This window comes from Terrapene carolina, unplaced genomic scaffold (assembly GCF_002925995.2).
Source record: "Terrapene carolina triunguis isolate 2854851 unplaced genomic scaffold, T_m_triunguis-2.0 Scaffold53, whole genome shotgun sequence".
NCBI lineage: Eukaryota > Metazoa > Chordata > Testudines > Emydidae > Terrapene > Terrapene triunguis.
In genome coordinates, this window is record NW_020664404.1 from 2,057,569 (window position 1) to 2,070,123 (window position 12,555).

Here is a 12,555-nt window from a genome sequence, read left to right on the forward strand (position 1 = left end):
CCTTCCTTGCTCACTCAATTAAGTGCCATTGACTCCAATGGGACTACTCACCAAGGCCCAGATCCAGCAAAACACTAGCACCTACTTAGCTTGAAGTGCATAAGTAGTGCCATTGACATCATGAGATTGCTCCCATGCACTTACTTCAGGGGGCACTACAGGGCCGAGCTCTGCAAAGCACTTAATCTAATGCCCATATAAAACAAACAAACAAACAAACAGTGAAAGGACTTCCATTCGCTTCAGTGGGCATTGGGATGGGCCCATAAGCAAGGGGTGAAGGACCATGGCTAGGGGCTAGTTCCATCTTGCAACCCCTTATTCATGCAGTGCCGTAACAAGGGCGAGGTGAGTGAGGCACTTGCCTCGGGGGTGCAAAGTGGGGGGCGCAGCTAAGCCGCGATCAGCAGCGCTTCGGCGGCAGCTCTACCACTGCCGCTTCTTCGGCGGCGGGTCCCTGAGTCCCTCTTGGAGGGAAGGACCTGCCGCCGAATTGCCGCCGCCGCCTAATTCATTCTTCGGCAGCAAGTCCTTCCTTCCGAGAGGGACTCAGGGACCCGCCGCCGAATTGCCACTGAAGAGCCTGGAGCCGGCCCTTGCCTTGGGCACAAAAATTCCTTGTTACGGCTCTGTTCATACAAGTCAATCCACTTACGTCAATGCAACTCCTCAGGTGAGAATTAAACCATTTGCACAGTCGTAACCCACTCTACTGCAAGGAAAGGGAGAAGCCAACATTGCCAAGCCCCAGAATCAGCAGAGCACTTAAACATACCCTTAAGTTTAAGTGTGTGCTTATAACCCCTTAAGTCACGTGCCCAAGTGCTTTGCTGAACCAGACCCTGAATCAGCTACAAAAAGGGATTGCCCTGGCACCCACTATGTCACTGATTGCAAAGAAAGCATCTGTGGTAAAAGTGAACTCATTCACTACTGGTGAAATATAGTGTATTTCAAAAAGAGGTACACTGCTGGATAATCCCTTGTCTTCAAGTTTATAAATATACCCACCGACTGTAACCCTCTCCACTGTACAGTAGATATAATCAAAGCAAAAATGCCTTGATCAGTAGGCAAATACTAGTAATCCCAGTAAAAGAATCACACACAACTGCTTGGTATTGGATTAGATGATTTTCAGTTTTGTTTTGTTTTTAAAAGATCATTTATTTAAATTCATCTAAAGTTTCTAAACTGGATGATTCTCTTACATTATTTCTGTACACATCATTTTTGATTTTTCCATTTATTTTATATTGTAATCTTGTAGCTTATAAAAAATATAAGCATTTAAAATGCCAAGAGACACGTGTGGCGTGCTTTAAAATGGCGCTATTGGAATTGACAGCCACATAGAGATTATTTTGGTAAAGAAGTTACCCGAAGCAGTATAAAAATATACAAAAAAAAAAACCCCAACCCACACACACACACACACACACACAAATTCTATATCCCTCCAAACTGATGGTCAGTTGGAGGTTTTCACGTGTACATCACCAGACATGTGTTACCTCGTGTTAAATATTTACAAAAAAGTTTACGTGATTCCTCACACACCCCCGCACAATTCTGTGTGTGAATTTGCTGGTTTTGGAAACAAGAAATTGCAGAATTTAATCCGTCTGCACAGTTTTCTGTTGGCAAAATTATTAACTCTTTATCATAAAAAGTGAAGTGGTGGGGAGAGTTCTGCTGCACAGAGCAAACCTGCTGTTAGCTTTGGGGACGCCAATTTGGAAAACCAGGATTTTGACATTTGGGGTCACAAAATTACCCTTATTTCTTTGCCACTGAGCTCCTGTACCCACACACATGTGTTTAACTATAAGCAGGTGAGTGCTGCCATCAACAGCAGTGGGTTACTCACATGCTTCAAGCAAAACATGGTGCCTGTTTGCAGGACTTGGACCAAATCTTGTAAGAAATTCAGACCTGAACCTCAACTCCTGTTGAAGTCAACGGTAAAACTCCAGTTGCTTTCAATGGGAGCTGGAGGTGGCGACGAAGAATAACGTATATTTGCAGAATAAAATGTTTAACCCTTTAGATTAGAAACAGCTAGGGCCTAATCTTGGTTTATTCCAGTGAGTAAACCAAGGACCTGCTCCTGCACTGCTAAAGTCAATGGGAATTTTGTCATTGACTTCAGTGTAAGCAGAATTAGGACCGTGCTTGCCTCAATAGGGGCCTGCTCCCATGAGCAATGATTACTTGTGAGTCAGAATGAGCAGGATCAGACTCTGAACTAACCAATTAATTTGTTCCCTGGCCGCCACTATTTCTTTTAGTGCACTGAATACCTGGCCTTCATACTTCCATTTCCCGTGATGATACAAGACCTGAAATGACTGCACCCCACCCATACATCTGTCCTCAGAAATTTCAGTCCTTCCACCCTGCTCCCAGACAGTTATTTTAATTAATAATAATAAAAGAGCATTCTGCGCTAGTCTCTCAAACCACATTAAAACTAGTCAATAACAATCCCCGTTCATGACTATATACATAAAAGACGTAAGATCTCTCGAAACATAAATACAGTGCATAAATCCAGAAGTGACCTATGGGGTTTTTACGAATAAAGATACAGAGCTAGTTCACAGACAAAAATAAAACCAAACTCACCACATCAATTGAGGGCACGGTGTTGAAACGGTTGTGGAAGAGAAACCATTCATTTCAATGATGGTTTTTTCTATGCATGCATGCGCCAGTAGGGGTCGCCACTGGCTACACATGTCAAGTACTACATTTAATTGATTGAGAAGAAGCTGGGAAATGGGACTACACCCTGAGTCCCCAAGTATTTCCAGGCACATGCTCTGCTGGTCGAATTAAAGAAGCACCTTTAACTCGATCCAGCAGGTACTTTAATATTACTCACCACTCCATACGGACACTTTGTATCCTTCGGCACAGATTCAAACGCACTGATTTAAATGCTGCACCCTGTGCTTTTAAGAGCGTTACCATGACTTTCATGGAAATAACACAGCCTTGATCAGGGTAAAAGACTAGTGGAGGTCTTTAACCCAATCTTAAAAGAGGTTTTGCTTTCTAGTGTGCTTATGTTAAGACTTGGACATCTACAAATAGGTATTGTTTACTATCGAAGTGACAATGCAGTGTCTTAATTGCTCTGGCATTATCCTTCTACTGCTACAGAACAAACACCGTTGTGGCTGGAGAGGGAGGTTTACTATTTTAAATAGGCTGCGGTGAAACAAAAAGGGCTTTGACTGGAAACGTAGCTACACGCCCTGACAACACTTTTAGCTTTACTCGATAGGTAGTTTGATGGCATGCAATAGAACTCCTAAGAAAATAACTTCTAACACACGGCATCTCAGGTCTCAGTGGTGGTATCTCGATAGAACAAGTAAAGCTAAAAATCTGCGTGTTGAGGAGCAGGAGAAGGAGTGTGTGTTGGAGGGTGGGAAGGGGTCCACTGGTTTTGCTCTGTTAAATCCAAGCCTTCCGAACGACCCCTCTTATCGCTGCCCAGCCTCCCGGATCCGGCACGCCACCGCCGTGATGAGCGCCGCCCCCTTGCCGCTGCCATCTTCTGACTGGAGGAAGGTCACTTCGCACTTCGGGGTCAGCTGCTTCACCGTTTCGTGCATGATGGAGGAGAAGCTGCAGGGGGGGAGGAGGACAGAAGTGAGTATATCTATGATGCTCCCCATCTCAACCCTAGATTTTGGCCTCAGTTCATTTTAATCTCGGCTAAGAGGATGGTCAGAAGAACAAAGAACTCCCACAATGACCATCTGGATGAATCAGCTGTGGGGAATGAACTTGAGACCTCTGAATCTAACCGCATGGTCTCTACTGTGTAAGCTAAAGGAGTAAGGCACCCATACACCTCTCTACATGGGCCAGCCAATAGATGGAAACAGGGACCCACTCTGTATTGAGGTGGGTTACATTAGGCACCATCTAACAGTACAAACTTGGACCTGAGCAGTCAGGCTGTGGACTAGGGAGATCCTCTGGGATGCAGTGAGGAACACCACTTCCCAGTCCTGCAGAGAGCCATTCCATGCCCCTAGAACAGCCTCAGGGTTATAGCAGTTGGTACCTGCTCTTCGTGAACGAGAACAACCTAGCGGGTCCATATAGCAGCAGCTCCACTGGCCTCCACGCTCCTTCTACCACTTCCCCTGGGTTGGTAGCTGAGGAGGCTGGGTTTAGCTCAGTGAGTCTCCAGCATGATGGACCCAAGGGGGTAAAGCACCTTTCGTTCCTGACTTTCGAAAAGCTGAACTTTTCAAAATGGCATCCTCAAAGCTGATCTAGCCCATAATGCACTGCACTAACTGGACAAGCCATCCCGGGGCAGAAGGAAGAATGCTTCCTGAGCCCTGCACTGACTCAATTAGCAATGAAAATGTAGACACAGCAACACAGCTATTCACAAACGAATGTCAGTCATAGAAATCCAAGACCGGTTGGATACAGTCTTTAAAGCATGTCTCATGGTCTCAAAAGTAGGTCTCCCAGCCCTTTGTTAAGTGACCAAGACAAGGGTGCTTCTACACCTTCCATGCAGAACATATTCCATCACCTAATGGATCACAACTTCACCACCTCCCCCCCAACCCACCCCAGGTTTGGCCTATTAATTTCATCCCACTGTTTTAGGGCTGGTTGAGAAATGGTCGCATATTTTTGGCGAAAGATTTAGAACCCAAAATCTCAATTTTGCATGGATTTTTTAAAAAAAAAATTCATCTCAATAAAGTAATTTGTTTTGATACAAATTTTTCCCTTTCATTCCTCTCCTTTTTCAGTCCCTTGAGAAAGAGAAAGGGGGAAAAACCAATACCCCAAAAGTGAACATTTTTTCATTTCATTTCACTTCAAAAGTGAAGCCAATGTTTGGTTTCCATGGGGAAAAAAAAATACCGAACAATATGAATATTTTTGGATTATCCAAAAAAAGGTGGATGAAAAGTTTTCAACCAGCCCTGGTTCTTATGTCTGCCATTGTAGCCTGCTTGTGACGGTCATATCTGGCTGCCAACGTCCCCTTGGAACAACCTCTGACCTACGGGGACTCTCACCCAGGGTAACTTACTGAGGATGCAGTTTGTAGAGTGTCCCGTCCACACCAACTGTGACCTTAAGGAAGTCCAGCTTGCGGTTCTCCCGGATTTTATCCACTACCGCTGCCATACCAGCGCCACAGAGCTGAGCAGCACGCCTGGCTACCACGGTGCACACCTCCTTCACAATGATGCTGTCATCACATGTGCTCTCCAGGCCCAGGTGCTGGAGGATGGAGCGGACCTGGAGCAGGGCTAGGCAATCGCTGGAGGAAGGCAGACAGGGCAGGAGAGGCATTAGAGACCTAAAGAAAGCCTGCTGTCAACATCAGAATGCAGACACAGTCTGGACTCAGGATGCCCTTAGAAGTATAGTTCTAATCTAAAGAATGACGTCAATTCAGTCCTTCTCGTGTAATAACAGCTTCTGCAGGCCAGGTTCTGCCTTCAGTGCAGCCCCACTGCTTGCACTGGGCGTAACTGATCAGAACTTGGCAAAGAATCCTGTTGATGATGCACAAGGAAGAAGAGATTTTCCAATTCACTCTCCTGCAGCTGAGCTGTCTCCACGGGGCTAAGAGAGTGAGAAGCAACCAGGTCTAGATTTTTAAAGCCTTATGCTTAACAATCTGTCCCACCTTGTATTTAGCTTGGACACTCTGGTTACCACCTCCGGACCTGAGGAAGAACTCAGTGAAGCTCAAAAGCTTGTCCCTTCCGCCCATTCAAATTGGTCCAATAAAAGATAGGACCTCACCTGCCTTGTCTCATTTAGATTTTGAAAAGGTATTTAGGTGATGCTCCACTCAGCGCTGCAACACCTAAGAGACTTAGGAGCCAGGCTCATTTTCAAGAGCACCTAAGTCACTCAAAGTGCCTTTCAAATGTAATGCTTCTATTTGTCACTCAGATCAACAGAGCTGACTGAATACCCAGGAGGCAGATATGTTGGGTAGTAAAGGGGCAGCATTTCCTGTACACTGGGAGTTCCAAAGAGGTCTAAGGAAATTAGATGCCCCAGTCCCACTGGATTTTAATGAGATCTGGGTCCTAAATCCCTTTGGCACCTTTGAAAATCCCTGTTTTTCCACTCAGCAGACCTCACCAGCGTGAACTAAGTTTACAGCATAATCAGAGTGGTGATTTCATCATAAAGCCCCCGATTATGAGCGCAGAAGTAGCTCCTCCAGTTAACAATAGCTTGTTAATATCTAGTGCAGCGGGATTAGAGAGAACTCTGCACTCACAGCTTTGGTTCATCCTCCACCACCCAAAAAACCCACCCCATTGACAGTGTCACAGCCAGAGTCCTGGGATTCTATCTAGTTATTTACATGTACACCTAAGAATTTGGAAGAATTCTGGATCTAATGTGACTTGGATGAAATTCCACTGACTTCCTTAGAACTATATTACTATATCACTCCCAGTTGCAGATGTTTGGAATCCCTTATGGAGTTTTACCATGTGAGTCAATCAGGAATCAGAGCCTCTTCCTACCCATCCCCACCTCCCCCCAGTGCTTTAATGGAGGACATTTTTTAAAAATGGCAACAATTAAAGATCAACACCGCAGCTGAGCAGGGCGTGCAAGGCAACATCCGTGAGCAACCACACAACAAACTGGAGCGTGTGCGCGCAAGAAGGGAAATTATTTCAGGAAGGAAACAATGGGTCAGTGATATTACAAAAAAATAGAGATTAACAGTCACTGCTGTACAGGGGACTGGTTTTAATGCAGCATGAAAACCCTCGGCATGACATTGCTCTGCAAGAAGCAGATCCCGCAAGGGACTGAGCGGGGTAAGTGGGAGCTAGAATCCAGCAAGCTGCTGAACGCTGAAAACCACAACTGGGCAAAATGTTTTGTCTGACACTGGGGGGGAGGGAAGGCGTGGGGGGCAAAAAATAATACAGATTTTGGCAACACCCAAACATTTCGCCAATCATTTCAATAAAAAAAAAAATCTGAAAAATATCAGTGTTTTGTTTCAAAATGTCCTTTAATTTTATTAAAAACTCAAAAGGTTATAAAAAGACTTGAAATCAAAACAAATTGTTCGGTTTCAGGTCAAATGAAACTTCGGTCAATGAACCGCATAGCAATTTTTTTTTCAATTTTTCCATTTGCCAGCTGTACTCAAGACCTTGCTAAATGTCATTGGATATTCTTTCCCCAACTCGATTACATCCCATCTGTAGGCAAGGGGCAAGAGTCTTCGTTCATCCACCTTCCCAACTCCTCCCTTCTGCGTCTGGAATCTCACCTCTCAATTTGAGACAGGAACTTCGTCTCGAATATCCCCCTGGTCTTCAGCCTTTCGGAAATCCGCCCCCGGAACAGCAGCCCCCTCTTGGTGAAGTCGATCAGGATATTTCGGACAATCTCGCCCAGGTACATCCCGCTGATCATTTTCTCAAACCTGGAGTTGAAAAGGCACAGCTGAGCGTGGGGTAGGAAGGACAGGGTAGGGGGTAAGGCAAAGGACTGGGACTCTGGAGATCTGGGTTCCATGCTCAGCTCTGCCACAGATTCCCTGTGTAATCTCAGGCAAGTCACTGAATCTCCCCCCAGTGCCTCAGTTCCCCACCTGTACAATGAAGATAACAATCCTTCCCTATCTCGCAGGGTGCTGGAAGGACAAAACCCATTTACGATTGAGAGGCACTCGCCTGCCCTTCGTTGCTGTAGTAGCTAAGTACAAAGACAGCGTCAAATGGGGTAATTTGGAGGTGTCATCACATGGGCTGGACTCTGGCATCTGCATCATCGGATGTGCACTTAGAGATTAGAGTGGGAGGAGCCCTGCTCAGCATTAAGAACATGAAATGCTCAGCTGCAGTGGGGTGAGAACCACCTGGCTCTAGGATGGGGTTTGTAGAGGAATTCTAGGCTGCCCTTTAAATACTTTGCGCCTCTCACGGCACTTTCTCTCCAAGGATCGCACAACAATGGGCTGGATTTTCCTGCCACTTAACAAGGGTACAAATCAGTGTAAACGCCACAGACTTCAGCAGAGTTACTCCTGATTCGCACCTGGGGGCGAGTGAGAGGCATATCCGGCCCAGTGAGTTAAACCTGACACCATTCCTGTCAAGTTGTAGCATGATCCCACCATGCTGTGGGTGGAAAAGAGGCACAGAGAGATGAAAAAGAAACATCCCAAGTTCTAGCCTTGGTTTATTTTAAATTCTGCCGAGGTGATGGTCAGAAAAACGGGGAGGAATCTTCATGATGCTCAGGTACCATGTAATGAAGCTAATGGGACAAATCTTAGCCCCTGGCCTGTAGCCCAGGATGTGCTAGGCCAGGGGTTCTCAAACTGGGGGTCGGGACCTCTCGGGGGGTCACGAGGTGATTACATGGGGGGTCGCGAGCTGTCAGTCTCCAACCCAAACCCCGCTTTGCCTTGAGCGTTTATAATGGTGTTAAATATACAAAAAAGTGTTTTTAATTTATGGGGGGGGGGTCGCACTCAGAGGCTTGTTATGTGAAAGGGGTCACTAGTACAAAAGTTTGAGAACCAGTATGTGCTAGAGAGATCCCTTAATGCCATGTGTTCTCCAAGAGAGCGTGGAAAGCACGGCCGTCTTCAAGGCCCTGTGCGGGCACACACCTTTGTTTTCCGGCATTCAGAGAAAGTTCGTCCACTGCCACATCAAATTCTGTCCGGAAGTCATCCAAGCAGCCGTTGTCCCCAAACGCCCCCCACTCCATGTTAATGCACATTCTGCCCTCTTCACCCTCCACCAGCTCCACGTTCCTCATCTCCTCCATGTAGCAGGCGTTGCTGCCCGTGCCTGTGACAGAAGAGCACAGAAAGGTCTAAAGGCTCATGAAACATCTCTTGCTTTGAGGGGAATACAAGGGAAAGCAAAAAAATGGTTGGAAGATAAGAGCTGTACTACTACTGGTAGTTAACAGAGACTCTTTCAGCTCAAGCAGGGGAGAAACCTATCCCAGACGCTGTCAGTGCCTGGTGTAGCATACAGCTGTGATGTCTATAGTGTGCAGTCACCCATCTATTACTATATATGATCTGTTGCTATCATCTTACCTGCTAAATGCTGGGGCAGGGGTGGGGAACCTTTTTTCTATGATGGGCCATTGACCCACAGAAAAAAAAATCAATCGCTGGCCACACACAAGTATCATAGAATATCAGGGTTGGAAGGGACCTCAGGAGGTCATCTAGTCCAACCCCCTGCTCAAAAGGATCACAAAATAATGGGCTGGATTTTCCTGCCACTTAACAAGGGAGTAAATCAGTGTAAACGCCACAGACTTCAGCAGAGTTACTTCTGATTCGCACCTGGGGGTGAGAGAGAGGCATATCCGGCCCAGTGAGTTAACCCTGACACCATCCCTGTCAAGTTGTAGCATGATCCCACCAAGTAAAAAGCAACTTAAAATTTAGTGTGTTTTTTTAGAGACAGAAATATAAAAAAAACTTTCAACTCACCCACCCGGGGGGGCACGGAGGCTCAGGGCTTCCCCCCGCAGCGGGGCGAGCCGGCGCTCGCAGCACCAGACCTGCAGGAAGGCACCGGAACTTGCCACAGGCTGAATGAAATTAAGCAGCAGGCTAGATCCAGCCCTTGGGCTGTAGGTTCCCCACCCGTGCTAAAGCTTGCTAAAAGTCTCTTTGGTGGAATCTGAATTTTCCATGGGACCATGTCGTTTTCAACAACAAAATTTTGCCAAGGAGAAAATGGACACGATTTCCATTTTGACATTTATGGAACACAATTTTGGTTTTTCTTTTCTAAACTGATTTTATATCATCCAAAATTTGAAAAAAAGTTGACATTGAAAGAAAAAGCCATTTAAATTGACCCCAAAGCAATTTTTCTCCAAAATTTTTGTTCCGTGGAAATTTTGAAATTCGATGTTTTGTTCCAATTCGGAAGAAAAACAAATTTTGAAATAGCAGAAAATTCCAGTTCATGCTCTGCTGAAGGCCAAATATTCTGCTGACAATTCCACTTAAATCAATGGAGCGGGGGGGAGGGATAGCTCAGTGGTTTGAGCATTGGCCTGCTAAACCCAGGGTTGTGAGTTCAATCCTTGAGGGGGCCACTTAGGGATCTGGGGCAAAATCAGTAGTTGGTCCTGCTAGTGCAGGCAGGGGGCTGGACTCGATGACCTTTCAGGGTCCCTTCCAGTTCTGTGAGTATAAGTATAATCTAGTAGATCATTGCCCGGTATGAGTTCAGAGGTGCTAAATTAAGAAGTTTTTTTGTTAGAAAGCGGGCAATAGGGTTTAGGGGTTTTACCATTACTCTGTGCAACCCTGTCAATGCAAATTTCACAGTCTTATGTGACACCTGTGTCTACTATCTCTGCAGCATCGCCTACACAACGGCCATTCTCTTGAGCTTAAACAGCTTGGGAAAAAGCAATGAGCGTTACGTGAGCCTCTCAAGAATGAAGCGAGAAGATCACCCTGATGGCTTAGGCCTGTCAAAACATGCCACCCACGAAACCTAAAGTATTCACCAGGAGGAATTCTTTATCATTACCAGCATCCTTTATAGTCTTTCACCATGGACGGTAATAAAGTCACATCTGCTTGTACCACATCTGAATTTGGTTCCAAATACTCAAGGAAATGAAGCTGGTTGGGGGTGAGGAAGGCAAAATATTTCCACTGACTTTGCCATTTTTCACTGAAATTTCAAATATTTTAACATTTTTCCAACCATTGGTGGAAAATTCTGATGTGTACTAGATCTCCGGGGAATAGCTAAAAGATACAGCTATGAGGGGAGTACAGAATAGGAACTGGGTACAGGAGAGAGATTGGTTGGTTATGTAAAGCTTCAGTTCTTACCAACGATGAGCCCGACTTCACAATAAGGATCTTCATAACCACAGGTCATCATGGTGCCTACTGTGTCATTCACCACTGCTACCACATCCAGATCAAACTCCTGGGGAAGAAAGGGCTACCATGCATTATTCTGGAAGAACCAGCACCTTTTATGCTCCCTTTCACTGTTGCGTTCAGAGCAACATCCTCAACGTGAATGATGCAGAGCAGAAAGGACCTGACTTTTTGAAGTCTCCCTATGTAGGTTTAATACAACTCCCATTACTGGAATCAAAGCAACTAAGGGTATGTCTACACTGCAATTAGACCAGGGGTAGGCAACCTATGGCACGCGTGCCGAAGGCGGCACGCGAGCTGATTTTCAGTGGCACTCACACTGCCCGTCCTGGCCACCGGTCCGGGGGGCTCTGCATTTTAATTTAATTTTAAATGAAGCTTCTTAAACATTTTAAAAACCTTATTTACTTTACATACAACAATAGTTTAATTATATATTATAGACTTATAGAAAGAGACCTTCGAAAAACATTAAAATGTATTACTGGCACGCAAAACCTTAAATTAGAGTGAATAAATGAAGACTCGGCACACCACTTCTGAAAGGTTGCCGACCCCTGAATTAGACACATGCGGCTGACCCGTGCCAGATGACCTGAGCTCAGGCTAAGGGGCTGTTTAATTGTGGTGCAGATGTTCAGGCTCGGGCTGGAGCCCGACTATGGGACCCTCCAACTTTGCAGGTTGGGAGGGTCCCAGAGCTTGGGCTCCAGCCTGATTCAGAACGTCTTGCTGCTATTTTTAGCCTCGTGGCACAGGACATGGACTCAGACTCGCAGACGTGTCTCCTCCCCCGCAGTGTAGACTTACCTTAGATGGCGATATTTAGAACTTAGGACTGTTCATCTACAGAGCCAAGCACTTCAGGAAACTAGGCCTCATCCAAAATACCGCAAACAAGGTAAAACTGCCTGTAACTTGGCTCATTTACACTGGCAGGTTGAAGAGCCGGGATGACCTTGCTACGGTTAGAACCTGCAGCTGTAAGAATTTCCCCTAATGCCCTTTTTCAGAGCATGTTATGTGTCCCCGAATTCACAGCAGCACAGCACACCTAAATCTGCTACCGCTGCCAGCTAGGGGACTTAGTCCAATCGCTCAAGCTGTAGAGACCCTTGCTCTTAGCTCTGAAGGTCCCGTGTCCAACCCTTGGTGAGGAGTAAGATACGACAGTCATTTAGCCATTTTCTGACCTTACGCTCAGCCAAGTAAATTTCCTTTCTAGCTGCAGTGAGAATTCCAAACAGATCTGGATTATCTGAGTGACTAGTTGCAAATTCTCCCTTTCATTCGTGCACTGATTGCTCAGATCAGTGGTCCCATGGATATTCACCTCTCTCCTATGAATAGCTTCTTTCAGCAGGTTCACCACATCTTCTCCTTCACAGCCAGTAGCTTTGAACCCTTTAGTCCATTTCAGGAGTATCCCCTTAAAAAGAGAACAAAAGATACAATAAACCAGAGGGGAAGAGAGTGCAGAATAGTTAGCAGCAAGCAAAGACTTACAGTCACTTAAGATCTGCTCCGGTAAGAGTGCTCTTTATAGCTAAATCAGTTCACGTACACGGCTAAAGGGGACTCGTAATTTTAGGTGCCCAACTGGTGGTAACTTA

At 45.7% G+C, this 12,555-nt stretch overlaps 1 protein-coding gene across 1 annotated transcript in view; it reads right to left on the minus strand.

The window, feature by feature from the left end:
- Positions 1-462: 462 nt before the first annotated feature.
- The window catches only part of HK2 (hexokinase 2), a 68,262-nt gene continuing 56,169 nt past the window's right edge, over positions 463-12,555 (minus strand). The window contains exons 13-18 of the mRNA XM_024203379.3: positions 12,276-12,371; positions 10,886-10,985; positions 8,669-8,852; positions 7,319-7,474; positions 5,084-5,317; positions 463-3,639 (exon numbers count right to left, since the gene is read on the minus strand). Coding sequence (XP_024059147.1) covers positions 3,495-3,639; positions 5,084-5,317; positions 7,319-7,474; positions 8,669-8,852; positions 10,886-10,985; positions 12,276-12,371 — 915 coding nt within the window. The 3' untranslated portion in view covers positions 463-3,494. The remainder of the gene's footprint in view (positions 3,640-5,083; positions 5,318-7,318; positions 7,475-8,668; positions 8,853-10,885; positions 10,986-12,275; positions 12,372-12,555) is intronic.